Source organism: Pungitius pungitius, chromosome 14, assembly GCF_949316345.1.
Source record: "Pungitius pungitius chromosome 14, fPunPun2.1, whole genome shotgun sequence".
Taxonomy (NCBI): Eukaryota; Metazoa; Chordata; class Actinopteri; order Perciformes; family Gasterosteidae; genus Pungitius; species Pungitius pungitius.
The window spans coordinates 4,496,013-4,520,768 of record NC_084913.1 but is presented as its reverse complement, the minus strand read 5'-3'; the positions used below and the strand labels follow the sequence as shown (position 1 = coordinate 4,520,768).

Below are 24,756 nucleotides of genomic sequence, written 5' to 3'. Positions count from 1 at the left end.
GAGGGCTCGGGCCCGACCCGCTTCCTGTGAACTGGTGCGTGCAGAGCGCTCCGGCTGCAGGGACGCAGAGTGTTCTCCTCTGTCAAAGTAACAATTGCCGGACAAAAGCTCTGCCCCCCCCCCCCCCCCCCGAAGGGCACGTCTAAAGCGCATTAAGGTAGCTCGCTGGTACCATCTGTCCACCGCAGGACAGGGGGGGGGGGGGGGGGAGTTATGGATTTATTTTTTTCCCATTTGAGGCGCTGGCTGCTTGCTTTCATGAGATGAGCTCTTAATAATTCTCTCTCTGATGACATCAGGACTGCAGAGAGCCTCTACATCTTCCGTCAAAGACACACCTCTTTAGACTCTACCTTTTCTCTACCTCTAATTGTACTTTCTTGTTACTTGTTCTTCTGAGTTTGTATCTCTATGTGGAAATGCACTTATTGTAAGTCGCTTTGGATGAAAGCGTCAGCTTCAATGACATGTAATGTAATGTAATGTAATTCCTGGCAAATAGCGAACCAACGGAGGATGCGTTACGATGCGGTTACGCCGTGTTATTGTGACGGGAGCGCATCGGGTCGCGCATCGTTTGTCAAACACAATTCACAGCTGATCCGAGCGCCAAGCCAACATTTAGAGTAGACAGTTTGGGAACTCACCAGTCGAGGGGATCTTGGCCGGCAGTGTCATATTTCCGGAATGAGATTAGAGTGTGTTTGCCCCCCCCCCCCTCAGTGAGCATGTAAGAGCAGCAGCACTCTGTTCCACGGTGCGTCAGGGTAGTGACCTCCTGGGGATAACCGAGGCCTCCCCTGCCCACAACTGCAAAGGGTGGATTTCACTTGCTAATGAGCCAACCGCCCTCTCTCGCAGCCATTCGTCACGGGGCCCGCTGTGTGAAGTACGTCCCATCATCACAGCTTGCCACCTTCTTAGCCACCGGGGCTTCTGGGTAAACGGGGGGCGACCATCGACGTTCAGCCCGACGAACGCAGGATTCGCTTAGAAAAAGACTTTAAAAAAAACACACACACAAGGACCCAATGTGAGGACGTTAGATCAAGTCCCCGCATTAGAATAAGTGGCAATAACAATTATGACTATTTCAATGCAGATTTGCGCTGACTGTTTAAACGGCTGCAACAGATTGACTATGAAATTGTTCTCCCCCCCACCCCCCCCCCACCATTAGTAATCCAAATACCGTTCCCATGGACACTATCTGTGAGCTCACGGTGCATTATTCCCTTCTATCCAAAAGACAAACAAACTTCCCCAGTCATCAGCCAGACCTTTTAACAAGTTTATTGAACGCGTGGTGATACATGGGGGGCGACCCCCCCCCCACCCTGATGGATCACCTCGCCGGGGGCGCGCTCAAAAAATCTGTTCGAGAAATACGAAAACAACTAAACAAAAAAAAAAAAGCAGCATATACAAAGAAAACACTGTTCTTAAGAACAAAGCAGTTGAGAAAGAGACAAATGGAGTAACGGTGAATTGTGTCTGCTACCAAATCGGTTTAGTATTTACAAATACCTTACAAAGCCTTGAAATATTAGTCTGGAGTTTCTTTTTTTTTTGTCAGAATGGGCCGATATCGGGCGTTGTTATTTGGTTCTGCCGTGACGTTCTGAATGAATCCAACGCAACGAACCAACGGCGCCTTCGGTTCAAACAGGTTCCAAAGACTTCGTCCTCCAGACGCACATACAGTACTATGAACACGTTCACCACACGATACTCGCAGATGACATCCAAGGAAAAAGAAGAGTACAGTAGAAATGAGTCTTTTTTTTTTTTTTTTCCTCCGATGCATCAGTTTGAAGAGCTGTCCTTTGGACCTCTTTCCTGGTTCATCTTCTTGAAGTGGCGCTCGGCGCGCAGCTCCTCGAAGCAGAATTCCGTGGCGCCGCTGAGCAGCAGCTCCTTACAGTACATGCTCTGCTCCCGCACCGTTCCCGATTCTGCCGCCTTCTGTTGCTGATGATGATCCTGGAGCCTCTTCAGAGGAGTCTCCTCTCTGCAGGCTTTACGCGCTGATAAAACGGTGTTCACTGCCGGGTTGATCTTACGAGGAGTCCTGAGGTGGGGAAAGGAAGAGGAATTGACATTTTGGACTAATAATAATAATAATTTGTTTCACTTTAACTGCTTATTTTCCATGTTCCCAGTAAGTAAAAAAAGAACATTAAGCTTAAAGTACCTCTGGAGACACGGTCAAGAATAAGGTCATGAAAATTGGGACAAAGTAGGAAAACAACTTTGAGAAAAAAAGCGCGAACAAAGAGCAGTGCCTCTGCCAAAAAAAAGTAAACCTGATCCCGAAAGAGAAGATCTCACAGCAGGGCCGTGAGATTCCTTCTTGTAGATAATAGTTTGTTTTTTGTTGAATAGAAAATCATCAATAAAGGATTTTATAACAGGATGTGCTTCACTTCTTATAAGCATGTCAGCCAAATGAAATATGCAGCAAAGTAAAAGTAAAAAAACAGCAAATTGCAGATGAAAGTTAGATTCTTGTCACTCACATTGTTGGAAGCTCGTCTGACTCCTCAACAAATGGTTGGAACGTGGGTTTGGGAGGCGGGGGGGCCATGACAGTGTGTCCAAATTTGGATTTCTGGGGGATCTGTGGTACAGACGCAGTAACGTAACATCACCGTGTGACACATTTAAACCAACTGACGGGAAAAAAACACCCGCTTGTCTCGTACCTTCACATCAGCCCATTTCTCTGGATTCTGCTCATTCTCCTTTGCCTTTGAAGGGGGAGGGGCCGCCCAAACCTCCAACTTAGGCCCCGAAGGGCCGGCACTTTGGGCCTTGTTCTCATCAAAGACCATCAAACGACTGTTTGAGGCATTGCCCGGGACGGGGGCACCAAGCGACTGCACTCCTCCAGGAATACCTGTCCACAGAAACAAATCAGACATCCAAGTTTAGGCGTTTGCTTTTCAAACAATAACGCTGACATCAGCTGAACGTTTTCCGACTGAATTGATTAGTTCACTCAAACGTTTACTTTTGATGGAAGGCCCGACTCGGTTGACGGGGGCGATGGCCTTTTTCTTCCCTCTGCGTTTGAGTTCGGCTAGAGACACTCTCTCGGGTAGTTTAGGCTCATCGTCACCACTGTCGTCGTCGTCGTCCTCCACGTTCATCATCACCTGTCGGGACACGCGCGCCTGCAAAGCCCTACGAATAACCACACAGGGGACTGTGACGGTGCCGATATGATGCATTTTCTAACTACATCGCATGTTCGTGGTATAAAGTCTTACTTATGAAACTGCAGGAGCTTATCATGCGGCCCCGCAAACCTCCTGATGCCTTCCTGGTAGACCAGGTCCGCTTTGCGACAGTTGCCCTGATTCTCATACTCTTCGGACCAAGCGATGTAGAGGGATGCCTGTGTCACTCCTATCCCCTGAGCCTGCATGTACCTGTAAATGTCCAATGGCTCCGGGCAGTGCTCTGCCTAAATGACATACAGGGGGGGGGGGGGGGGGAATGATTTTACTACTCCGGCATCGGTTTGTGAAAGCGATGAAACTTAATGTGAGGTTAAAAAAAAAAATCAAACGTACAAATTTGATCCAGAGTTCAACATAGCGAGGGTCCTCGTGATATTTCTTTTCCTCTGTAAATTTGGTCGCGGCCCGTTCCAACAGCGTGGAGAGGTTGCTTTCTTTTCCTCCCCGAGGGAAGGTTTGCTCCGTCCACTTAATGTACCTATGGTGGACAGAACCAGAAGATGATTAAAATAAAAAAACGCTCAGGTGGACGACCGTCGAACACACAATTCCGTGGACAGGTTTGACTGACCGATCCCAAACATCTAGCGGATCCTCCCCGTCATACATTCGCAGTTCAGACTCAAAGCCCCTGGAGAAAGAAGAAAAAAACAACACATCATTATCCTGAGAAAAACCGCTGGAAAAGGTTGCGTTACAGGCTTTCATCCCACCCGGGGGGGGGGGGGCGTGTTTTTGAACAAACTGTCCATACTGTCTCTGGTGGTGGACGGCGGAGCTCAGGCCGTCCTGCTGCTGGCTCAGCGCCTGATGCAAGGCCGACGCGTCTCGGCCCCGCCGCAGCGGCTGGATGTTCTCTTTGCTCAGCTCCCATTCCACGTCTCCCCCTTCTGCCATCGTGGAATTAAAAAAAAAACAAAAAAACAAGTGGAGGCCTGCGGGGCACAGATCGGTGACATATCAGTCTCTCGATTGCTATCATTTTAAAATAAGTAACTTACGCCGAGGAAGCACTCAAGTTAGCGGAACACATGGAGACGGGGGAAAGACTCGAAATCGCAACCTACTCATCTCAAGTTTTTAACCTCTGCTAAATGTACACACGTGCATTATAGCTGGTCATAGTAGTAAATAGTAAACAGCTGCGAGAGCTAACAATTGACGTCTCTAGTGCCGTAGCGAAATTACTCATAGTAGTGTTGTGACGTTAACGTGTGTGAGAGCCGGGGTGGGCTGTCACGCTAGCATTAGCTACCATGTTAACGTTAGCTATCACGTTAGCGTTATAGCTAGGTAACGTTAGCTTTAGCTTCGTGTCATTTTTCGCGCTATCTGCAAAATGTGCCACTTGCATACACAAATCAGAACGACGGATGTCTAAGATAGCGGCTTTTCATACCGATTAGGTTGTCTCTTTGGTGTCTTTCCAGGTTGCAAACGTCACAGATTGCGATATTTCGTTACAACGGGGAACACTGTCGAATCGACTCTGTCTTTCAAACAAGGACCGCGAGACAATTTGGACAAAGCTGATTGGCGAAGCTAGAGACCGGAAAACGCAAACAACGTCACATGACGTCTTCCGGAATTCTTCCTGTTTTCATTTCAGCCACACAGAAAGGTTGAGAATAGGTAGCTAGCTAGGACATGATTATGAACATAGTGCGTTCTCTTAATATAGCTACCAGCTACAGCAACATTTGCCAACTTTAATTTGCCTTCCTCTTGACTATCCATCCACACGTGTCGCTATGGACAACCGTTGTTATTGTTGTGCATCAAAGTTCACTCTATTTAAGAAGGAGGTAAGACCTTACTGGTTTATGTTTATAGCCTAGCAATACGCTTACACAGTTATCCACCTCGCGCACGGCAAGCCAAGTAAACGGTGTTATTTGTGTCGCGGTATCCTCACAGTTGGGCTGTAAGAGCTGCGGCCGCTCCTTCTGCTCCAGCTGCCTGACTCTCAGTGCTGTGGTGCCTCGCTGTGGCAACACGCAGCAGAAGGTCTGTAAACCGTGCCACGGGAACCTGACAAGGTAAATGATCAAACCCTGCAGTGTGACGTCAGTTGTTACATACGTTTGTGATAGAAAACGCTGGCGCTCATTGTCTTTTTTTTTTTTTTTTTTTTTTAGTGGGGAATCTCCAAACAATGCAGGAAAATGGTCTCCGCCTGAAAACTACAAGAAGTTAGTGCATGATCGTGTTTGAGATGTTACTTTGTCAACAGCAGTTTGGCCATATTCAAACTAACACGATGCTCCCATAGACGGGTTGCTGCGCTGGAGGCTAAACAGCAAGGACAGTCGACACAGCCTTCAGCACAAGGAGGCAGTAGAAACGATAAAGCCTGCCATCTACCCATCAAAGGCCTGAGCAAAGAAGATCAGGCTATCGCCGAAAGACTTCAAAAGCTGAAGGAGGATACGGCGCCAAGTATTCCAAATTGTTATTTTAGCAGCTACCACTTTGCATGAATCTGATACATAAAGATACCTGATATTTTTTGTCTCGCCAAAAGCCGTTGTAAGCTTTTTTTTAAAAAATCTGCTTCAGGGTCCGTCCCCTCTGAGAAGGAGCTGGAGTCTCGCCTTGCTGCTCAGAAAGCTCCTGTCCGGCCGGTGCCTTCAGTAGAGGAGATGGAGAAACGTCTGGCACTTCTACAGGGTCAGACTCCACCCTCTCAAGCTCCTCCGCCTGTGAGTTTAACCTCCTCACACTTGTTATTAAAATCTTGGGCCTCGCAGTTTGGCTCAAGGTCAGCTGAAATCACTTCATGCTATTCAGAGGGACTTGGTTGCTGAATAGTTTCCTATGATTACTTACAAGTGTGTGCTTGTGTGCTCATCCAAGCAGGTGCATAAGCCCCCAGATAACAGGACTCAAACTGAACAAGCCAATGATCTGATTACTCGGATGTCGGAGGAAGTTGCCATAGACAACCAGCAATTGGATCCTGAATGCAGTAATTATTATTTTTATTGATTTCTTCCCCCTTCCAATTTCCATTTAATAATGCAGTTATACCATACTTTTCTGCAGTCATATTAAATACATCACAACCATATTCTGACACCAAAAGCTGACTTCAGCGACAAATATACTCAGACCTATTGATCCCTCTGTAGGTGTAGATGGTCGCCTGAATGATCTAAACAAGGGGGAGGGGGGGACATCGGATGAGAATTTGGAGGAGAACCAGCAGGGGGACAAGCAGCTGGAAGCCGAGACGGCTCAAGTCATGGAGGAGGCCATGGAGGAGCTGAGGAAGGAACGCCATTCCCAGGATCAGATCCTCAACATGGCCAAGCGGATGGCGCAGCTGAAGGGGCGGGACCCAGACAAAGGTACGCAACACACACAAACATCCTGATGTGCCAATTTCTTAACCTTACTGGTTATTCTTACTTTCGGATCAGAACGTCAAGAGGAGCAGCTGTAAACGTTGTGGCGATGACAGAAGGGTGTAATGTCTTTATTGTGTTTGTCATGTGTCTTGTAGTCACTATGGAGGACTTTCAGCAGCATGACAGTGAAGAGGAGACTGAAGAAGAATCTGTGAAGAGAGTGTTGAAACAGGTCAGCCGCTTACTACAAACTTGAACTGTGCATATCACCGATCAGGATCTTTTGTCCAGGAGGGGCTGTTATTTTGCCATTTTGATCATTTGTAATGCATTGAATTGGAGAACAAGTTTTGAAATTCCCTTCATTTGGGATTCTGGTTCCAGCTCTCTGAAGAGGCTGCATTGGATGAGGCAAGTGGATACAACATACCTTTAGAACACAGCGGACCAAAGAACACAGAAATGAAGAAACAGTCAAAGAAACAGGTACAGAGCAATAACCAAAAATGAAAATCCCTCACATTTTCTAGTTATAAGAGAGAATGACATTTAATCCCACGTTGACGCCTCTTTTTAAGACCCAGGCTCCAGCGCCCAAGAGTAAGATTTCCACAGCTGCTGTTGCACATCAGCCATCAGACAGTGATGAGGAGGAGCTCCCGTGGTGTTGCATCTGTAACCACGATGCAACTATTCGCTGTCACACCTGTGATGGAGACCTATACTGCCACCGCTGCTTCAGGTAGTTTAACACTCATTAATTATACGGAATGCGTTAGCAATTCAGTTTTTTTTAGTAAAACTTTTCTCAGATAACTTTGCACAGAAACCTTTGCCCCGACGCCTCGAGAAAGATGTCTAGCATGTGGGATGCTTACCATGACCCAAATAGATTGTTGCCAGGCTCTTGCCATGCTGTTGAGCAGCAGGGATATAAAGTATTTATTGTGGTGAATTATCAATCCACTCTCCCATCGTCTCCCCAGGGAAGGCCACGATAAGTACGACAGGAAGGAGCATCGCACCACTAACTACACTGCGCCAAAGAAGAAGAGGAAGACTTGATAGCGAGGAGTGCTTTAGGCGCTTGCCCTATCATGCTGTGGTCAGTCAACATGGTTGGACTTGCGCATTAGGCTACAGTGACCTATCATTGTCAATAAAACAGTATCGTAGAAGATGTAAACACTACCTATTATTATTATTATTATTATTGTTATCCAAACAATCCAGGACCTCCACTTTTTAAATCCAATGTGCTCAAAGTAGCTATAAAAATGTAACCGCATAGACTCCAGGAAAAGCAGCGTCTTAATCTTTCTGTAATCTAAGTGACCTGAAAACATTTTTTAAAAATGGGTGATGTTTATGGCCAAGCAACGCCTAGAAAATAGACATACGCTTTAATGTAATGCAATAAGTTTAATATGAAAAAAAAGAAAGCTCCTATGTCTTCCTGTTATGGCATTTTAGCAAAAACCGCTCCGCTTCTGCATACAAATGAGAAGCTTTTGTGTTTTCTATTATCACTTGTTTTACTTTCCGAAGGCAAACAAAGGCTCATCTCAGACCCAATTTGCGCACCCAGACAGCAGCCACGTCACAAGCTCATCTGGTGTAATGTACAATCCTAGACTACTGTCGACTCCGGGCCGATCAAGCCCAGAGGAGTGAGCATAAAAGGATTACTGAGGGCTTTGTTCTCTGCTGGCAGGCGCTGCCGTCACTCATGTAATCTACGTGAGGCTGCCACTGTGACATGATCGTTGCCTTCCTGGTCCACCGTGTGCAATTCCAAGATTAAGGATACAAAGGCGTTAGCGGCTGCGTCTCGTTTTTTTATTTTTTATTTTATTTTAATGTGACCTCACTAAAAATGTCCCAGGCTGGCAGGCATGGTCTTAAAGAGACAACGCTCGAACAAAGCGAATGACTATAAAGGAGGCCTCAGCCTCGGACCCTCTGCGTAGGACGGAGAGAAGGCCGGAGAGCGGTTCCCTCTCTCTGCATCACTGTCAAGCAAACTGAGGGGGAAATAGTTACTTTCCTCTGGAGGGGGGGGGGGGGGCTTTCACCCATTAAGGTTTGCCCAGGAGGCCGTTTTTTCAGTGTTTTGCTTGTCCGGCCGTAGCCGTGCGCGCACCACAAACAGGAAATGGATGAGGATAATGGACGCTTACTTAATGGACATTTGCTGCTGCTGATTCCACTGTGTTTACTCCTACTTTTGACATGTCAACGTCTCCTTTGTCTGCATCCCCTCTGCTGAAAGATTCACGCCGGATAATGGAGGCTTGTGTTCCCGGGTAACGACACGCTGGCGGCTGTAGTTGCCTCGAGGACAGTAGGACATAATACTTCTTTAAAAGGCAAATAAAGGGTTAGCAATAAAGAGTATCTGTGTTAACAGTTCATTTGGTTCTCTTAATCAATGGGTGTAATGTACATGTCACTTTTTATTTGTATGTGTGGAGTGAATAATGAATTGGAGAACCAGATGTAACCTTCAAGTCATCAACAGCCTTCTCTTGAAAACGTTCCATTTTTATTATTTTTGACTCAAGAGACTGTTATCGGAACAAAAAAAAATATTTATGTACATGAAATAGGCAACCGGAAATGTACAGTCTTACACAAAAAGACAGTCCCTCTGGGTGATGGGTCAACTTTTACCACGTGTGCGTTAATGGGAGACAACACGTCGGAGCAGCCGGGCGATTAAAGTGGAATCGTTTCATGCTTCCTTTCAAAAAAGCCCGACCGCTCGGGTGTTGGGAGACGGACGCTGACCCGAGAAGGAGGGGGGGGGAAGAGTCCCACTCACATGGTACAATGCGAGGAGATGGCCCGGGTCGGAGGCTCCACTGTCTCGTTTCTTTGTTTGACCTGTAATTACTTCTTCAAAGAACCAGACATCTTGCGTAGACCTTTTATCCTGTAGAGCAGCCCGTTGATAAAATCCTGAGGGGAAGACGGAGCAACTGTCACAGACCAGGCCCCCGAAATGCTAATCGAGCAATACACAACAGTTGACATCTTTATTTTCTTTCTCCGTCAATTGGTCTCACCTCTTTTGGCTTTCCGCATTTGTGCAAAAGCTCCTGACAGAGAAGAGAAAACCAACACGCATTGAGCCACTATCTTGCAAACATTGAGTTCCAGTAAGGTTCACGTTTCACCCCACATTGCAAATACTTAGGTATGTGTTCAGGTGTAACGGTGTTGACATTTGGAAACTTTTGCCCCGGCTGTTGGATTTCTGGGAGAATGTCTGTTGTTTGAAGAACAAGTGACTGAATATCGAAATAACTGGCGATGAAGTGGGGAAAAGTGGTTAAATACGTCTTGTTGTATATAATTCTCACCTGCAGACGGACTCTCTGTCCCTCGTCTGTCAGCTCCAGGAGCTCATCTATGTCGATCTCTAACTCTGGGATCTCCTCCTCCTTTAAAATCACAGACACACACACACACACACACACGTTGAAGCCATTAATATCGCTATGTTTCCCACACTTGTTATTTCTGCATGCTACAAATACAAGTCCATACAAGAGCTGAGTCCTTCAGAAGGAAAGGAAGCAGGAAGATGTGATGCAACACGGCAGGGATTTCATTGAAGGATTATAGGAAGAGGACCTCCCCCGAAATAATGTTGTCTGTATTGTTGTAATAAGAATAAACACTTGTCTTCCATAATTATTTCTAATGAAAATGATGGAATTGATGATGGTGAAAGAGCACCGAGGCATGAAGTCGAAAAGGGCCCGGGGGGGGGGGCGCTACTTGCAATGTGACACTGCCATATTTGATGGATGATTTACCCAGCGAGCAGTTATCTCAGAGATTATTCACAGTGTATTTGTTCTCCGAAGGATATATTCACTTCAGCTGAGTTGTTGAGCTAAAGCTAGAAGGGCAGTATACACCGTAATATATAACAATATTCATTTTGTGACTAAAATCCATACAAACCTATTTTTTCTAAAACGGCCCTTTTCTAAACAACGGTTGGCAGCACCGCTCATGTAATTATTGGAAGGAAACAGTGCAAAGGGCACCCTCACCTTTTCTTTACTACATTGTCGGGGGGAAGAACTGTGAACTGTGCTTTAATCCATAAAGTTCAACTACCTAAGAGTCAGCAGGTGCACACTCAATTTTGACAAGTGGAGCCTCTCCCTCTCTCTTTTTTTTTTAAGAGGAATATTTTCCGGTTGGGGGGGGGTTCATGGCCCGGTGAGGCCGGGGGGGGGTTCACGCGGGTTTCAGGATGAGCGGAGAGCAAATCGATGCTGAAGTGCTGAGTCGGCCCCGCATAGACGGGCCCATCTCCAGAGTCCCCTGTGCCTCGCTCTTAATTGATACACGCTGCCAGTTTGGACCCGGTGGGATTCTGCTGATGTGCGCAACACGCCGGGTCCTTTTCCCAAACGTTTTGGTCCACGGGCGAAGCTTTAAATCGAGTCCCGAGCCAACGTGACGCTAAAGCAGCTCACACAATAAGTCATTTCAAATATGCAATGTCTAATGTCTGTATTAGGAGGTGACCTGGTTTATTCTTTGGTTTGAAACTGAAATTTCAGTAATTCTTTGAATGATCATTTTTTATTCTTTTAAAAAATAGTTTTAATAGTTTGAAAGTATTGATATTCATCCTAGAATAGTCTCTAAAGCGTTTGTGTAGAAGATGACCCACAGGGATTGTGGTGACCCTTCTTCACTCTCCCACTTTTCCACTCAGCACATTTTAAATGATAATAAACACTTTGGGAAAAGATCTGAACATGCTCATGCTACGCTAGGCTAACGCTAGGCTAGGCTAACGCTACGCTAGGCTAACCAGTCGGATGTCAGACTGTGAGGGATTTTATCCACAAAGAGCAAATAGGGGAATTTCTCTAAAGATGTAACTATTGCCTTAAAGCTCCTGCCATTTTCTACATGTGGATCACATGGGAGTGTTGTGGCTTTGGGAAACACTACAACAAAACATCTGGTCCCAGAACACGCGGATGTGTCCGTAATGATAATGTTGAGGAAACCGTGCCCAGGAAATCCAGCTGTTAGGCAAAGATGTGTGTGCCTGTTTGACTTATCAGAAACTTCCCTTTTCCTGCTCGAGGCACCAGCTGCACACAAACAAAATATGCATTGACTTCCCACTGATGCCACGGTTTTAAAAGAGGAAAGTCAACATTTCCAGGTTTATTTTTTTTCTCCAAAAAGGGCTTGACGTTTGCAAAGTAGGCGCCGACTCCAGGCCGAGGCAGCACTTGTATGAATTAGAGATGCGCCTGAATAATTCAGGTAGTGACCCAGGGGACCGGATGGTAAAACGGTTCCACGCCGAAGCCTCTGAGAAGCAACAGAGTGACCTTCCCCCCCCCCGAGCCCATGCAAAATGCACGAGGGCGAGCCACAACTGATCCATACAAGTGGCTCATGCAAATGTCCAGTTAATCTTAGTCGAGGGTGAAACACTCTGAGAGAGGCCATGTAGACTACAATTGGAAAAGCCGTACAGGAGAGGAACTTCTCTTGAGTCAAATTCAACCACGATTAAATCAAAAGGCTATCGTGTCGTTCAGCATCTCCTCAACCACGCCGGGATCCTGTAATTCAGGTGAACGGGGTTTCATGCAGATCCACTATCTGCGCTGTGCAATTATCGTAGATATATCAGATCATGTTCCAACCAGAACATGAGAGGCCAATTACTGCAGACGTGCCTGTTTCTGGGACAATATCAAAAGAGCACAAACACAGACTTCAGACCTCTTTGCACATGTCCTGGTTTCCCCTAATGTCATTTATTCCATTCTCTGCTTCATAACCTTATTAGCAAACAGAAGGTTTGGGGTGTAAATGCAATAAAGCTTATGAAGTAAGTAATGTGGTGAGAAATAATTTAGCACATAATGAAATGTCTGGTTAAAATTTGCGCAGCCGGTTCGTGAAAAAGAGCCTTCTATGCCCTCCGGCCATGGATGTGGATGCAGCATTTGTAAATACCAAAAGGCAAATTGTAGCACTTTAGTTGCACTTATGATGGCTCTTATCAACATGAAGTTGTAAATCGCCTTATTTGATGAAATTGCACTTTCTTGCTGTTCTGGGTTTGTATCCTCATGGCTGCAATGCACTTATCGAAAAGTCGCTTTGGATGAAAGCGTCTGCTAAATGACATGTGACCTAACGTAATGGCTACAGGTCGTCCAGGGGGGGGGGGCGGGGAAGTCTCTGTTCGGTTCAACAAACCAGCTTGTCTCTGTCGCCTCCGGCGTGAAACGGAACGATCTGCATCGTCACAAGAGGAAGCCGCCGCTGACTCCGCGCTGCCTCGTGTGGGCGATGAGACATCTGTTGCCATGGTTTCCCCTCAGAGGATGCCAACCAAATCAATACGGAGCCTCTGACATAATTGGATTGCATCCCACCGTACAGGAGCAGTCACAATGGGTGCATTGCCGTGTGTGTGGTGTGGTTGTGTGTGTGTGTGTGTGCGCGCGCGCACAGGAGAGCGAGAGCTGGCTCTACATAATCCCTTTGGAAATATTAAACCCAATCTATGCAATGCGGCCCTCAATTAGGCCCACTCCTGAAATAATACGGACACATTTCCACATTGAACCTGTTGTTTTTACATAACAATAATCTTGTCACTAATATCTAATCAGTGTCATCAGTGATCATTTGCATGTGGCCTCTATTCCGCAAATGGCTGTGAAAATGTGTGGAGAAACAAAAGGACACACACACACACAGACAGTAACAAGAAGGTCATTGTGACCATTGAATCTATTTAACCTAAAAAGAAACAACTTCTGGACATTCCCATCACTGATGTAATGGGCAATGGGCAACCCTGTAGGTGTTGCATCTTCGGGGGGGGGGGGGGGGGGGGGGGGTGGCGAACCGCTTTTAAAATGCTTCATATCTCGCAATGTGGCACATACCCGGCATGCAATCTCGAGAGAGAGACCCCCCCCTTCTGACCACCCACCCTCGCGGTGCTTTATGAGCGGGCTCGGTGTCACCTCCCCTGTGTGCTCCTTTCCCCTCACCTCACCCCGGGGGGGGGTGGGGGGGGTGGGGGGGGGGCTGCCCTACCTCGCAGTCGAACAGCAGGTGCAGCTGCCCGTCGATCCACTCCTCGATGTCCAGCCTCCTCTGCAGGTCCTTGCGGTTGTACTTGACCGTCAGCTTGCCCAGCCTGCGGTGCGCCGGCTCCTCCGCTTTGTCCGCCGGCTGGAACATCACCCTGGACTGGGCGCCGGGCTCCGACGCCATGGCTGCCCACGGCCTCCGAGGGAGGGGGTGGGGTGGGGGGGGGGCCACTGAGAGCTCTCTCACACACACGGACAGATACAGACCCACACGCTTGCTATGCACGCCGCGCTCGGTTCCCACGCTGTTTTGCTCCCGTTCTCTCGCTGTGTGTCTGTGCTCTGCAGCGCTGGCTCTCTCCCTCTGAGGCTCACTGCTGTCCTGCTCCCCTTCCCTCCTCCTCCCTCCTCCTCCTCCTCCTCTCGCAACACCCACTGGCTGCACTATCATGGAGATGGTAATGAGATACGCCTCTGTGTATGTGTGTGTGCGTGTGTGCACATGCATTCTATTAGGTGTGCTTTGCTGTTTGCTCTCTTTCTCCGCGTCGTATCAGACGAGAGAGCACAGTTCAATTGCTGCAATAAAAAAAAATGGAGAAAGATTGAAAGGGCGTCCACAACCGAACTTCCTTGTAGATATAAGGGTGGTCTTCCATCTCCACTCACATGTCACCAGAAACATCTACATACTAACACACACACACATTTCCTAATATTCACGAGGAACCAAAGGTCAAAAAAGGTCTGTTTTTTGGGGGGGCTCTGGTGCAAGCAGCAGGGTTCCCCTGACAGGTGAGCCTCGACGGGAGAGCTGCTCTCGGGCCCTTTCATGGCGGCCATTAGCAGGTGTGGCTTTAATAAGACTTGAAGTCAAACCCTCGGGTTTACGAGCGAAAGTGAAATTTAAAGTGTGTCTGTGAGGTCAAATAGCAGCAAAAGGCTCATAAACCCCTCACGGCCTAACCGTGGAAAGGACGGGACGCAGAGTTTCCACGGCTCCTCTTTCCATGTGAATAATGGGGTGCAGTTTTTTTTTTTTTTTTTTTTTTTTGGCAGGTGCCATCAATCACCCACCCCGCGCACCGTCTGTTACAAACGCTGAATTATTGAGGGCCCCTCGCAGCTCCGCTTTCCAGACAAACCCATTCGCCTCGTGCCGCTCGCACTCGGCCAGGCGGAGCATTCCACGCAAAGCACGGGGGCCGGTAATGAGCTTGACCTTTAACCCCCCCCCCCCGATCGATGGGAGATGAGAGGAAGCGGCAGAATTTATGGATACTACAAGTATTGTTTTAATTTGTTTCTAAAACGACGAGTGGGCTGAATCAGCCAAACAATTGGGGCTTGACCTCATAACTTATCAAAACCATTTCCTGCTTCAAGTGTGAAATGTCTGACTCACCACACTGTGATGATGGGATGACTCACGGCATGAATCCTAAATACCGCTCCATTGCGAAACGAATATTGTGGTTCATGCTACTTTAAACTATAGGGGGGGGGGGGGGGTTAATGATTATTCTAAAATGTGAGAAAACGTTTTGGGGTTGCTTTTTTGGGGGGAAAGTGTTCCCCCTTCTTCAGCTGTGGGCGTGATCATACTGCCACCTCATGGACTAAAGGTCTCACAAAGCTGTGACTTTCCACAACACTCCCTTTTCATGTCTGAACACTGCGCATGTTTTCATGAGCTCGTATTACCACCAGAGGTTAGCTGTGCTTCGTCCTCTGTAGTCTGTGTGGTTTAAGTGGTTTAACGCTGTTGATATGCGATTGTATTTCATTTCTGTATCAAACATCAAAAAGGTTTATGACATACAGACAACTTATGATACTAAAGTAGATAATACATTGCTTTACACTTTATTTTGCCTTCAAGATGATTATATTAAGCTTATTTTATTGTATGTTTTAGTAACCCAGTGGATAAATATTCATATTGTAAGAAACTGTGACTGTGATAGTTTGAACTATTACATTAGGGAGAAGTGCCTCGTTAACAAAAAATATATATATTTGCTTATTGTAGAGGTTTGTAGATCACTTCTGTAAAGGAGTTGCCCCAATTTCGCAGCACGACAAATAAAAAGTTGGCACATGGTTAACCAATAACGGAACAGATGTTCACACTAGACTGTGGGAGACTGCACATCTGTCACAAGATCAAACAACCCGGACATTTCAACGCGCTTTCGGTGGTGCTTTAAATTCTCTCCCTGTGCTGGTGTGGTTTGGTTCGAGCCACTCAGAGAACAAGGGAGTGGCATCCGAGGAGTGGAATTTCACTTCCTGGATCACTCAGGTGCGTCACCTGTGTGTGATGTGGTCGGTCGTCGCGAGCGCTTTTATTTCGACATCAGATAGTTTCGGAGGCGGAAAGGATCGAATCTGCGCGGAAAGCCTTTAAGGGATTTAGGAAGTCATTTTTCTGGACGCACAGCGGTGCCCGAACAGGACATTGGCGACAATAAGCAACGCGGGTTTTGGGTTTGTGTTTTTTTTTTTTTGTTCCTCTCCGCGGTCCGACAAACGCACATCAAAGAAGAAGAAGAAGAGCTGCCTTTTGTTCGACAATAAGTTGAGGGGGAAAAAAAGTTGTTTCTATTCGATACCAGCTGATCTCTGGATCCGCGTCCGTGTTGAAACCTTCTCTCGGGGGGGGGGGACATTCACGATGCGCTCCCTCCACGGGGGACAATGGAGAGCGCGCGCGCTCCCGCTGCCGCTGCTGCTTCTGCTGCTGCTGCTGCTCGACGCGAGTCGCGCGCAGGACACCGGCGCGACGTGTCTCGCGCGGTTCCAGAGCGGCCGCGACGACTTCGTCCTCGACACCGAGGAGTCCGTGAAGGACGGCGCGACGTTCATCTCGTCGCCGGCGCTGAGCCGCCAGCGGGACTGCGTGGCGTCCTGCTGCAAGGAGCCCAGGTGCAACGCGGCCTTCATGGAGCGCGGCGACGAGGAGGGCGCCGTCGAGTCCTGCTTCCTCTTCGACTGCGTCTACAACAAGAAGTACGTCTGCAACATCGTCCGCAAGACGGGATACGTCAGCTTCATCCTGGACTCCGTGTACGAGCGTTACCTGGAGGAGCACGCGAAGCCAAGTAAGGCGAAAAACCGTTCGAACCAGTAGTTTTGGGTGGGGGGTTTAGGGGGTTTGTCCTACTTACAAAGATGTGAGCATGACCTCGTTGGGGCTCATAGAATTAAAAAAAAAACCACACCAGCCTGGAGTCCGAAAGCCTCATCAGGCCCGTTTACACACGCCAGCTCATTGTGGGTCCAGGTGTGACTGTTTCTACTCCCCTATCATGTGGTCTCTCTCTCTCTCTCTCTCCAGGTGACCCTGACCGGCCCCCGGTGGCCAACGGGGGCCCGGACCGCGTGGTCCAGCCCCAGGAGGCCCTGACGCTGAGCGGGATGGTGAGCAGCGACGACCACGAGGTGGAATCCTACCACTGGAAAATGCTCACCAGTTATCCTTTCGCCGTCATTGAGGTGAGGAAACGCACTGTGATTGGTGGGATGGGGGGGCGGCGGGGGGGGGGTGTGTGGATGGCAACTGAAGGAAAGCTGTCCGTCTAGAAAACCACCTTCAGCGACGAGATCACGGTGTCCAACCTGACGTCCGGCGTGTACAAGTTCCAGCTGACCGTCACGGACGCCGCCGGCCAGTCGGACTCCACCGTGGTCACCGTGCTGGTCCTGACCCCCGAGCAGTCCGAGCGTGAGTATCCGGAGCGCCGCGTCGTCTGTGTTTTAGTGCAGTAACATCAGGAGGCCCAGTGCAAGGCTTATTTTAATCTCCGGGATCAGGTGGAAAGACGAAATGGGATCCGTTTTTTGTTTTTTTGTGCAGAATAAATAGCTGAGTTTCTGCATTAAACGTGAGTCGTGTATCCAGGGTATTTGACGCTTCTTTTTGGTTTCAGTTCATTGGAATTCAAGGGAAAGACAACAGTTCTCTATTGTAGTGTGAGAAAAAGTTGACGTCATTTTTTTTTTTTTTTTCAGCATTGTTTGCAAACCTGTCACAACCTGCTCCACTAAATGCTGTGGAACTGAATGTGGGACTGATGGTAGAGATAAAGAACTGTACCCAACTATAGAGCTATCTTTATCTCATCAAGTCTGTTCCCGCGAAGCTTTTTTGTTCAAACTATGTCTTAAAGACATTAACTAAATGTCCCTCCCCCCTTTGCTTTTGTTTTTTCTTACACTGATCGTCGGCGTTGCTTCCCTTTTTAAATGTCGGCGAGGAAAGCCGCAGCAAAGCCCTCTCAGCGGGTTTCTCCAAAAACGGAAGTGAGCAGTGGAGTTTTACTGCTCCCCGTGTGCCGCCCCCCCCCTCCCTCCCTCCACCAACCCCCCCCCCCCCACCCCCCACCTGACATAACCGGTCTTTCTGGTTTCAGCTGAGTTACAAAAGCAACATTTCAGCCGCCCCTGTAATCCTTCTCTCCCCATATCTCATTCAAAAGCTCCTTTTTTTTTTTTTTTTTTTAAACTCCGTGGCTGTTTATTTACGGCGCGTTGATTGATTGACCAGAGGGACAAAAAGCTCTCTTAACCACCTCCCCCCCCCCCCCCCCCCCTTAGCGTCTCGGCTATTGATTAACAGCCCTGTTGTCCCGGGGGGAGCACGAGCAACGGACTACATGTCAGTACTGCGTCATTTACACCACAATGACTGGTTTGGAGCCTGCTCTCCTGAAGGCCGGGGGTGGGGGGGGGGGGGGGGGGGCACGACACGACGGCAAAACTCTCAGTTCCCGGTTGTAGTTCGTGCGAAATGCCTGCGGTGTGCGTGCACAGTCTGTTTGTTTGTTTTTTTTAAACTTTTGAACATGGAGGAAGTGGCGCCTGCTCGGAGACTCCCCTAATGTCGTCTCGTACATTGGATCCGCATTTTCCCTGCAATAATTACCTAGTGTAATTATTGCAGGGAAAATGTAACATGGTGGGGGGGGGTGAGGGGACTTTGTACTCGGGTGCCTGTGAACCGTGAACCTGACTGTTTAAAAAAAATAAAAAAATATTTTTTTATTCTGTGTGCTCCCAGACCACTGCATGGCTCCGAAAAAGGTCGGCCCGTGCCGCGGCTCCTTCCCCCGCTGGCATTACAACGGCGCCTCGGAGAAGTGCGAGGCGTTCACGTTCGGCGGCTGCAGGAGTAATCTCAACAACTACCTCTCTGAGGACGAGTGCACCAAAGCCTGCGCCGGCTCAGGTATCCGCACGAGGAGCTTTTTTTTTATTTTAATACTTTTACATTGAAGTGAAATCCTTTTTTAATTTAACTGTCGCTTCCCCGGCAGTTAAAGAAAATGTAAACATTTTGATTCTAATTGAGTTTTGTTACTTTTCAGAAAAACCTGGCAAAAGTGGACGACTTTTGCCGTTTGACGGGACCAAAGGTAAGGAGCCCCCCCCCCCGCCCCGCTTTATTTCAAACGTTGACGTGGTGAGACGATGCCCTCTCTGTGTTCCCCCCCGTGTGCCGCGTCCAGAAAAATGCGGCGTCGCGTGCGCCGAGGGCGAATTCACCTGCGCCAACGGCTGCTGCCTGGGTCCGGGTCTGGAGTGCGACTCGACGCCGCAGTGCAGCGACGGCTCGGACGAGGTGCAGTGCGACGAATGTGAGCGGCGGCCGCCCTACGAACTAGGCCTCACTTTCATGCAGCAGGCTGAAATGTGAATGCAGCAATGATGTATTAAAAAAAAAAAAAAGACTCAACAAGACTAACTTGGATTATGTCATGTGTCCTTATTAGTGAAGAAACGTTTTCGGATTCTGATGCAGATTCCAGTGGATGAACAAAAAGGTGTTTTTTTTTTTTGTGTTGTTTTTTGTTTTTTTAAATTCGCTTTTCAAACCTTTTGTCCGTCAGGCTTTTTTGTCATCTGGGAATTTGTTGTTTTCTTCGTCATTTCTTTCTCCTCAACTGCCTAAAATCTCACTTTAACCTTTTTTTTCTTCTCTTTAACAGTGCGCTGCACCGAGCTTCCTGACACCGGGACCTGCAGGGACAGCGTGACCAAGTGGTACTACGACCCCCTGCAGAAGCACTGCTTCCGCTTCAACTACGGTGGCTGCCAAGGAAACGACAACCGCTTTGAGAGCGAGGAGACCTGTCTCCGGGCGTGCCACGGGGTGACAGGTGGGCTTTTACTCGCCTTCCTATTTGCACTGTGCTTTTCAAAGCAGACGCCAGGTTTTGGCGGGGGAAGAGGAGTGAAATACCTCTTTGTCTTTTTTTTTTGCTTCAGAAACCGACGTATTTGCCAGAAAGAAGGAATTCCAAGGCGGAGAGACGACTGGCAACACAGGCACGTTCTCCCAAAACTCAACTAACTCCTCATTGTCAATGCGATTAGACGGCTCCTCCGTGTATGTTTTTTTTCCTTTTTTAAATACGTGGGTTTGGGTTGATTTTGAACAGGGGTCGTAGCCATAGCCGCCCTGCTGGGCGTGGCCATCTTCATCCTGCTCTGCCTCGTGGCGTACTGCCTCATGAAGGGAAGGAAGAAGGACTCGCAGCAACGCCGCGCTCCCGTCGCCGCCGTCACGTTGGAGGACAGGGAGCGCCTGGTCTACAACAGCACCACCAAGCCCATCTGACACCCCCTTCCCCACCCCGCCCCGGGCCTCCTCCCGTTGCCGGAGACGACGTGTCGTCAGACCAGGTCCTCGTGTACGGATGTGGGTGATGTCCACAGAACGTCTTTGGCGATGACGCAATGTGACGTGTCGATGTTTTGACTTTTTAAGTAGTGTTTTTTTAACGCGGCGGTTTGTACTCTGGAGGACGGGCCACTGGAGATCGTTGACTCTGGGTTAATTTCCTAAATATTTTCTGCTTTTTATTCATTTACTTTACCCAAATCTGATGTTCTTAGTGAAGAGCTCTTTTTAAAAAAAAAATAAAGTCATTTCAAAAGTTGGATCTTGAAGGGTCACAAGGTCCGTTACGCAGGAGGAAGCGTCCGGGTTCCTCTGGGAATCTGGTTTCACATTTAATGGAAATCCCTTTTTACCTTACCGAAATCCTACCCGGCCAGTTTCTTCACTTTGTCAAATATATATTTTTATCCTGTTTATAAAACCTTGTTACATGAAATGACTCATGCATGCAAATTGTTGTACATAATCTTTAGGTTTTTAGGTAATAAGTAATATTTTACTTGAGAAAGCTATTTTGTTTCTAAACAAGCACAATTCCTACATTGAACACAGCTATTGATGCCTTTTTAAAAGACGCCTCACTGTTTGTACAAATAAAATGATGTAGATGTCTGTAACTTTAGCATATCCTATTGTTTCTTCTAAATAAATATATCAAATCCAAATACTTGGTCTGACTCCTCGCAAACATTTCTTTTCTGCAATCCAAACTCCTCATTATTAGTCACTATTTCTAAATTCGCGTTAAGGAAAGGCCGCTTTAATATGTATTCTTTCATTTTAATGCATATATTCTACCAAGAATAATAATTCCCTTTTTTTTTAGTCTGAAAAATAAAGATCACACCAGGTGGGACCAATGAAATGTTTTCTTGTGCTGAACCAACCGCAGCAGGTTGCTGTTCATTTCTCTGATGTTTGACACAACGATGGGGTCTAAGACACGATTCCAGACAACACGCGTCTTAAGCCTTGAGCCGCAGTCATACAGTGACTAAGTTCTCTTTGATCTTGCATTATGACGACATGCAATAGAACAAGTATTCTACAACATGGAATATGATGTTAGCGTTACATTTTCTCTAAATAACTAATTAGAATTCAAATTCAAGTTTTGGGCCACTGCTACAGACGATATGTACTAGATGAATGGAATTCCATGGCCATCCTTTCTAGGTGTATAATGCAGAGAACAAAAAAACATCGGTATAAATAAATAAAGAATAAATAAATGCTGAAATAGATACAGAAACATTTAAATTCTGAAATAATTGCTGGAATTAATAAAAGAATGTATCCATAAATAAGAACCAAAAATTGCGTTTCGCTACCAACAGGTGGCGGCATTAGTTCATCATAAAACAAACTCAGGACTGTTAAATCAGTTTACTCTGGGTTACTCAAACTCTATGTAATAAATAAATCCTTGTCTTCATTACAGCATTTGATATAGTAAAGCTTTAAGGAAACACAGCTGCACATTTTAGACTTAAAACGAACACTTATAATATCCGATCTTCACATTGTTTCGACTATTTCAGTGAAGTCGTCCAGTATGAAGCCTGTTTGGGGCCAAGGGGGCGGGGGGGGGGGGGGGGGCTTTCTATTTTATCATGCACACATAAATTAGCCCCCACCCAATCTATTCACAGAGGTCATCCTTTGTGAGTCCTCCAGTCTGCTGACCTGACCATCATAAATGTTATTGGCGGAACTAAAACGTGTCACAGACCTGTCATTGGATCGGACACACATGTTTTTAAAATTTAAAAAGAACATTTTGGTGTTTGTTTAAGCCTTTAAAACAATTATCCAATGCTGGACTAAACAAATTGAACTATGCTGCCCAGATGTTAACATGTGGTCTCTGACGCTCAACAAACAGACACTGGCCTGTCAGAAATGGGCGAGCCTGATACATTCAAGTGCTCCTCGTAAATGATAAACTCTTCGACAGTATGCCTGTTATTGGTAGTTTTCTAGCTCATCCTAAAACACGCTTTCCTCAAAAAAGAACTAGCTACACATCGACGACTGTATCACACACACACACAAAGTCCTTCCGAAGTGTTTATGCACTTTGTACACTTTTGTCGGAGAGCGACAACTGAACGACAATAACGAAATGCAACCCAGTGTAACAGCTGTTTTACTGTGACAATTTAAGTGTCGCAGTTGGAAACAATATGCTCCGTGTGCTGTTTTGATGAGACGGAACCAGAGGTTCTTCTCGTTTCTCGTTGCTTTCTTCGGGCATCCTCTACCAAAAACCGGGATATCCACACGGTCCCTGAACGCAGCATCGGTTCTGCATCGGCGCTGTTTTTTGGACGCAGTAAAAGCGGGCGACCTGCGCCTGGGACGTGTGTGTCTGCGCGGATTTTAACATGTGAGAAAAAAAAAAAAAACAACAACAGTCTGAGACAGCGTGAAGATTTACACCCGAGGAATTGCAAAGTAAAAAAAAGAAGAAACCGTTTTTCCACTGAGGACTGAAGTCGTCGGGTGGAAAGAAGTCGGCGAAGTCGGTACGTGAACTGCTTTGGAAAAAAACTTTCCCAAATATCTTAACTCAACGTTTAGCTGTGACGTCGGTTGAGATACACGTGACATGAGTTCACCTTCTCCGATTATCGTGGAAACGTTAATGTTGGTGTTTATAAAGGGGACACGGGACATTTTCCCACGCGTTGCGTTAGAAAGAAAGAAAAAAAGAAGCAACGAGGGATTGAGTGGACCAGCTTCATCACTTCAGCGAAACAAAAAAAAACTCATTAAAACTATGACACACGAGTGCAAGAGTTACAGAGCATCTGTTTCCGTGCAGTTATGAAACCAGAGTGGTGATGATTAGCTGGAGCTGCTGCATACACAACTGAATTTTTTGGTTGTAATTTCACAACCTCGAGGACACACTGTAAGGAGTTTCAATCAGATAAGTGCTGTTTGTCTTTGAAACGGGACGCCGCCAGTTGGGTGAACTTTGGTCAGCTGCTGGTGACTGTGTGTGTGTGTGTGTGTGTGTGTGTATGGGGGGATGGTTTGTTTTTTTCCTCTTCCAAAGGGGTTTGAATTATTTTCCACTGAAGCGTCGATGTCAGATTTGAACTCGTGAGACCAAATGACCTTCCACGCCGCCGTTGAATCATTTGTCATTTCCTCTTTTCTCTGCATCACACGTTCCCTTCCTCCTGCGGCGCCCCAGCCATCCTAATTGTTTCCCCTAATGAGCACCCCATTGAGACACAGTGAGGTCTCTTAAATGCGGGCCTTTCGTAGGTCAATGACTTCTCCCCCCCCCCACCAGCTGTGGCGGAAGAATGGGGACAGAATCAATCAGTTACCGCTGAAAAGTTCCGCTTTCTACTCCTTTTTGACCTCACTTGACCTTTTCGTTTAACGTCTTTTAAGCGTATTCGGAGATAAGTGTTGCCCCCGACGAGACGACCAGCGCCCTCTTCCAGGTGGTCCAGACAGGAAACTGCCCCGACCCGTGTGTTTTTTGGACGTTTTAGAGAGTTGGCACCCTCTTCCCTCTTCTTCCCTGGTATGCCGAAGCCGCGTAAAAAATCCCCAGAGCTGCGGAATGCAGGCCTGGTTTCAGCCTTCTGGAGGCCGTAAAAAAAAAAAAAAAAACCCTGCTTTTAAGCCGTTCAGCTTCCCTCCTCTTTTGTCATTTAGCGGCTGAGAGATAAGGGACGACGCCGCTCAGGGAGAGTCGCCACAAGGCCCGAGGGTGCCCTACCTGCTCTCGCATCCCACCCACCTGGAGTGAGGACGCCAGACGTAAGGGAGTCCGCCCCCCCCCCCCCCCCCCCCCCCGGGCCTGCGGGCGCGGTGCGGTTGCACCTTTAAATGGGTGCGCTGCGATTTCTATTTGAGGGCTTTTTTGCCGGCTTTATTTTTAAACGGCAGTCCTCCACTCTCCCACCCTGCCGCAACAGGGGTGGGGGGGTGGTGGGGGGGGAGAGACGCGGGACGTCAATGGAGGACCGCTCGCCCTCGTGTCCTCTGCCCTGCGCTTTCCCAAAGAGTTGGAGGCCTGCGCTCCTCCGCGGAATAAAATGGCGCCGCTCGGCGCTGTTTCGCAGGTATGCTGTTCCGTGTGCTTGGGGGCTCATTGGACTGGGACGTGGAGAGGGGGGGGGGGGGGGGGAGCACAGCAGGGAATGATTATTCTCTCATTAAGGGGCCACTTTTTTGACCTTCGGGTGGTACTCGCAACCGCACGTCCCCTCGTCATCGCCACATCTGAGCGGCGTGCTCAAAAGAGGGCAGCGCAGTAAAAATAAGGGGCTCGCATGTTGTGTGTCTGGGGGGGGGGGAAGTCACCCGTCTGGGGGCCGCTCCTTTTGTGGCAGCCGTGT

The 24,756-nt window shown here is 47.6% G+C and overlaps 5 protein-coding genes across 7 annotated transcripts in view; 3 read left to right on the top strand and 2 right to left on the bottom strand.

Moving 5' to 3' along the window:
• Positions 1 to 1,277: 1,277 nt before the first annotated feature.
• bub1bb (BUB1 mitotic checkpoint serine/threonine kinase Bb) lies at positions 1,278 to 4,787 on the bottom strand. Its single transcript, XM_037486813.2, has 9 exons — positions 4,645 to 4,787; positions 4,000 to 4,180; positions 3,817 to 3,876; positions 3,579 to 3,723; positions 3,273 to 3,469; positions 3,014 to 3,186; positions 2,706 to 2,899; positions 2,520 to 2,620; positions 1,278 to 2,071 (listed from the first exon to the last, which is right to left on the bottom strand). Exons 2-9 carry the CDS (start codon positions 4,140 to 4,142, stop codon positions 1,807 to 1,809), a joined length of 1,278 nt encoding a protein of 425 aa, XP_037342710.2. The 5' UTR covers positions 4,143 to 4,180; positions 4,645 to 4,787; the 3' UTR covers positions 1,278 to 1,806.
• Positions 4,788 to 4,844: 57 nt separating this feature from the next.
• Positions 4,845 to 9,039, top strand: zfyve19 (zinc finger, FYVE domain containing 19). 2 transcript variants are annotated; one of them, XM_037486811.2, is made up of 11 exons: positions 4,845 to 5,050; positions 5,163 to 5,284; positions 5,384 to 5,437; positions 5,518 to 5,684; positions 5,805 to 5,947; positions 6,105 to 6,213; positions 6,377 to 6,595; positions 6,751 to 6,827; positions 6,980 to 7,081; positions 7,174 to 7,337; positions 7,582 to 9,039. In XM_037486811.2, the coding sequence occupies exons 1-11, from the start codon at positions 4,997 to 4,999 to the stop codon at positions 7,658 to 7,660; spliced, it is 1,290 nt and encodes a 429-aa protein (XP_037342708.1). In that variant the 5' UTR covers positions 4,845 to 4,996; the 3' UTR covers positions 7,661 to 9,039. The 2 variants fall into 2 exon arrangements, with proteins under 2 accessions (XP_037342708.1, XP_037342707.1); XM_037486810.2 differs by having other exon boundaries at positions 4,846 to 5,050; positions 6,102 to 6,213.
• Positions 9,040 to 9,118: 79 nt separating this feature from the next.
• Positions 9,119 to 14,136, bottom strand: ppp1r14d (protein phosphatase 1 regulatory inhibitor subunit 14D). The gene is made up of 4 exons (XM_037486815.2): positions 13,709 to 14,136; positions 9,961 to 10,041; positions 9,664 to 9,696; positions 9,119 to 9,556 (listed from the first exon to the last, which is right to left on the bottom strand). Exons 1-4 carry the CDS (start codon positions 13,886 to 13,888, stop codon positions 9,488 to 9,490), a joined length of 363 nt encoding a protein of 120 aa, XP_037342712.2. The 5' UTR covers positions 13,889 to 14,136; the 3' UTR covers positions 9,119 to 9,487.
• A 1,712-nt stretch (positions 14,137 to 15,848) lies between these two features.
• spint1a (serine peptidase inhibitor, Kunitz type 1 a) lies at positions 15,849 to 21,059 on the top strand. Of its 2 annotated transcripts, XM_037487254.2 has the most exons (10): positions 15,852 to 16,808; positions 17,045 to 17,202; positions 17,290 to 17,431; positions 18,767 to 18,934; positions 19,074 to 19,121; positions 19,215 to 19,343; positions 19,479 to 19,529; positions 19,695 to 19,865; positions 19,975 to 20,034; positions 20,148 to 21,059. In XM_037487254.2, exons 1-10 carry the CDS (start codon positions 16,382 to 16,384, stop codon positions 20,324 to 20,326), a joined length of 1,533 nt encoding a protein of 510 aa, XP_037343151.2. In that variant the 5' UTR covers positions 15,852 to 16,381; the 3' UTR covers positions 20,327 to 21,059. The 2 variants fall into 2 exon arrangements, with proteins under 2 accessions (XP_037343152.2, XP_037343151.2); XM_037487255.2 differs by lacking the exon at positions 19,479 to 19,529 and having other exon boundaries at positions 15,849 to 16,808.
• Positions 21,060 to 23,651: 2,592 nt separating this feature from the next.
• LOC119227473 (pleckstrin homology domain-containing family G member 3) overlaps positions 23,652 to 24,756 on the top strand; it is a 9,319-nt gene continuing 8,214 nt past the window's right edge. The window contains 2 exon segments of the mRNA XM_062557401.1: positions 23,652 to 23,664; positions 23,801 to 23,882. Coding sequence (XP_062413385.1) covers positions 23,652 to 23,664; positions 23,801 to 23,882 — 95 coding nt within the window.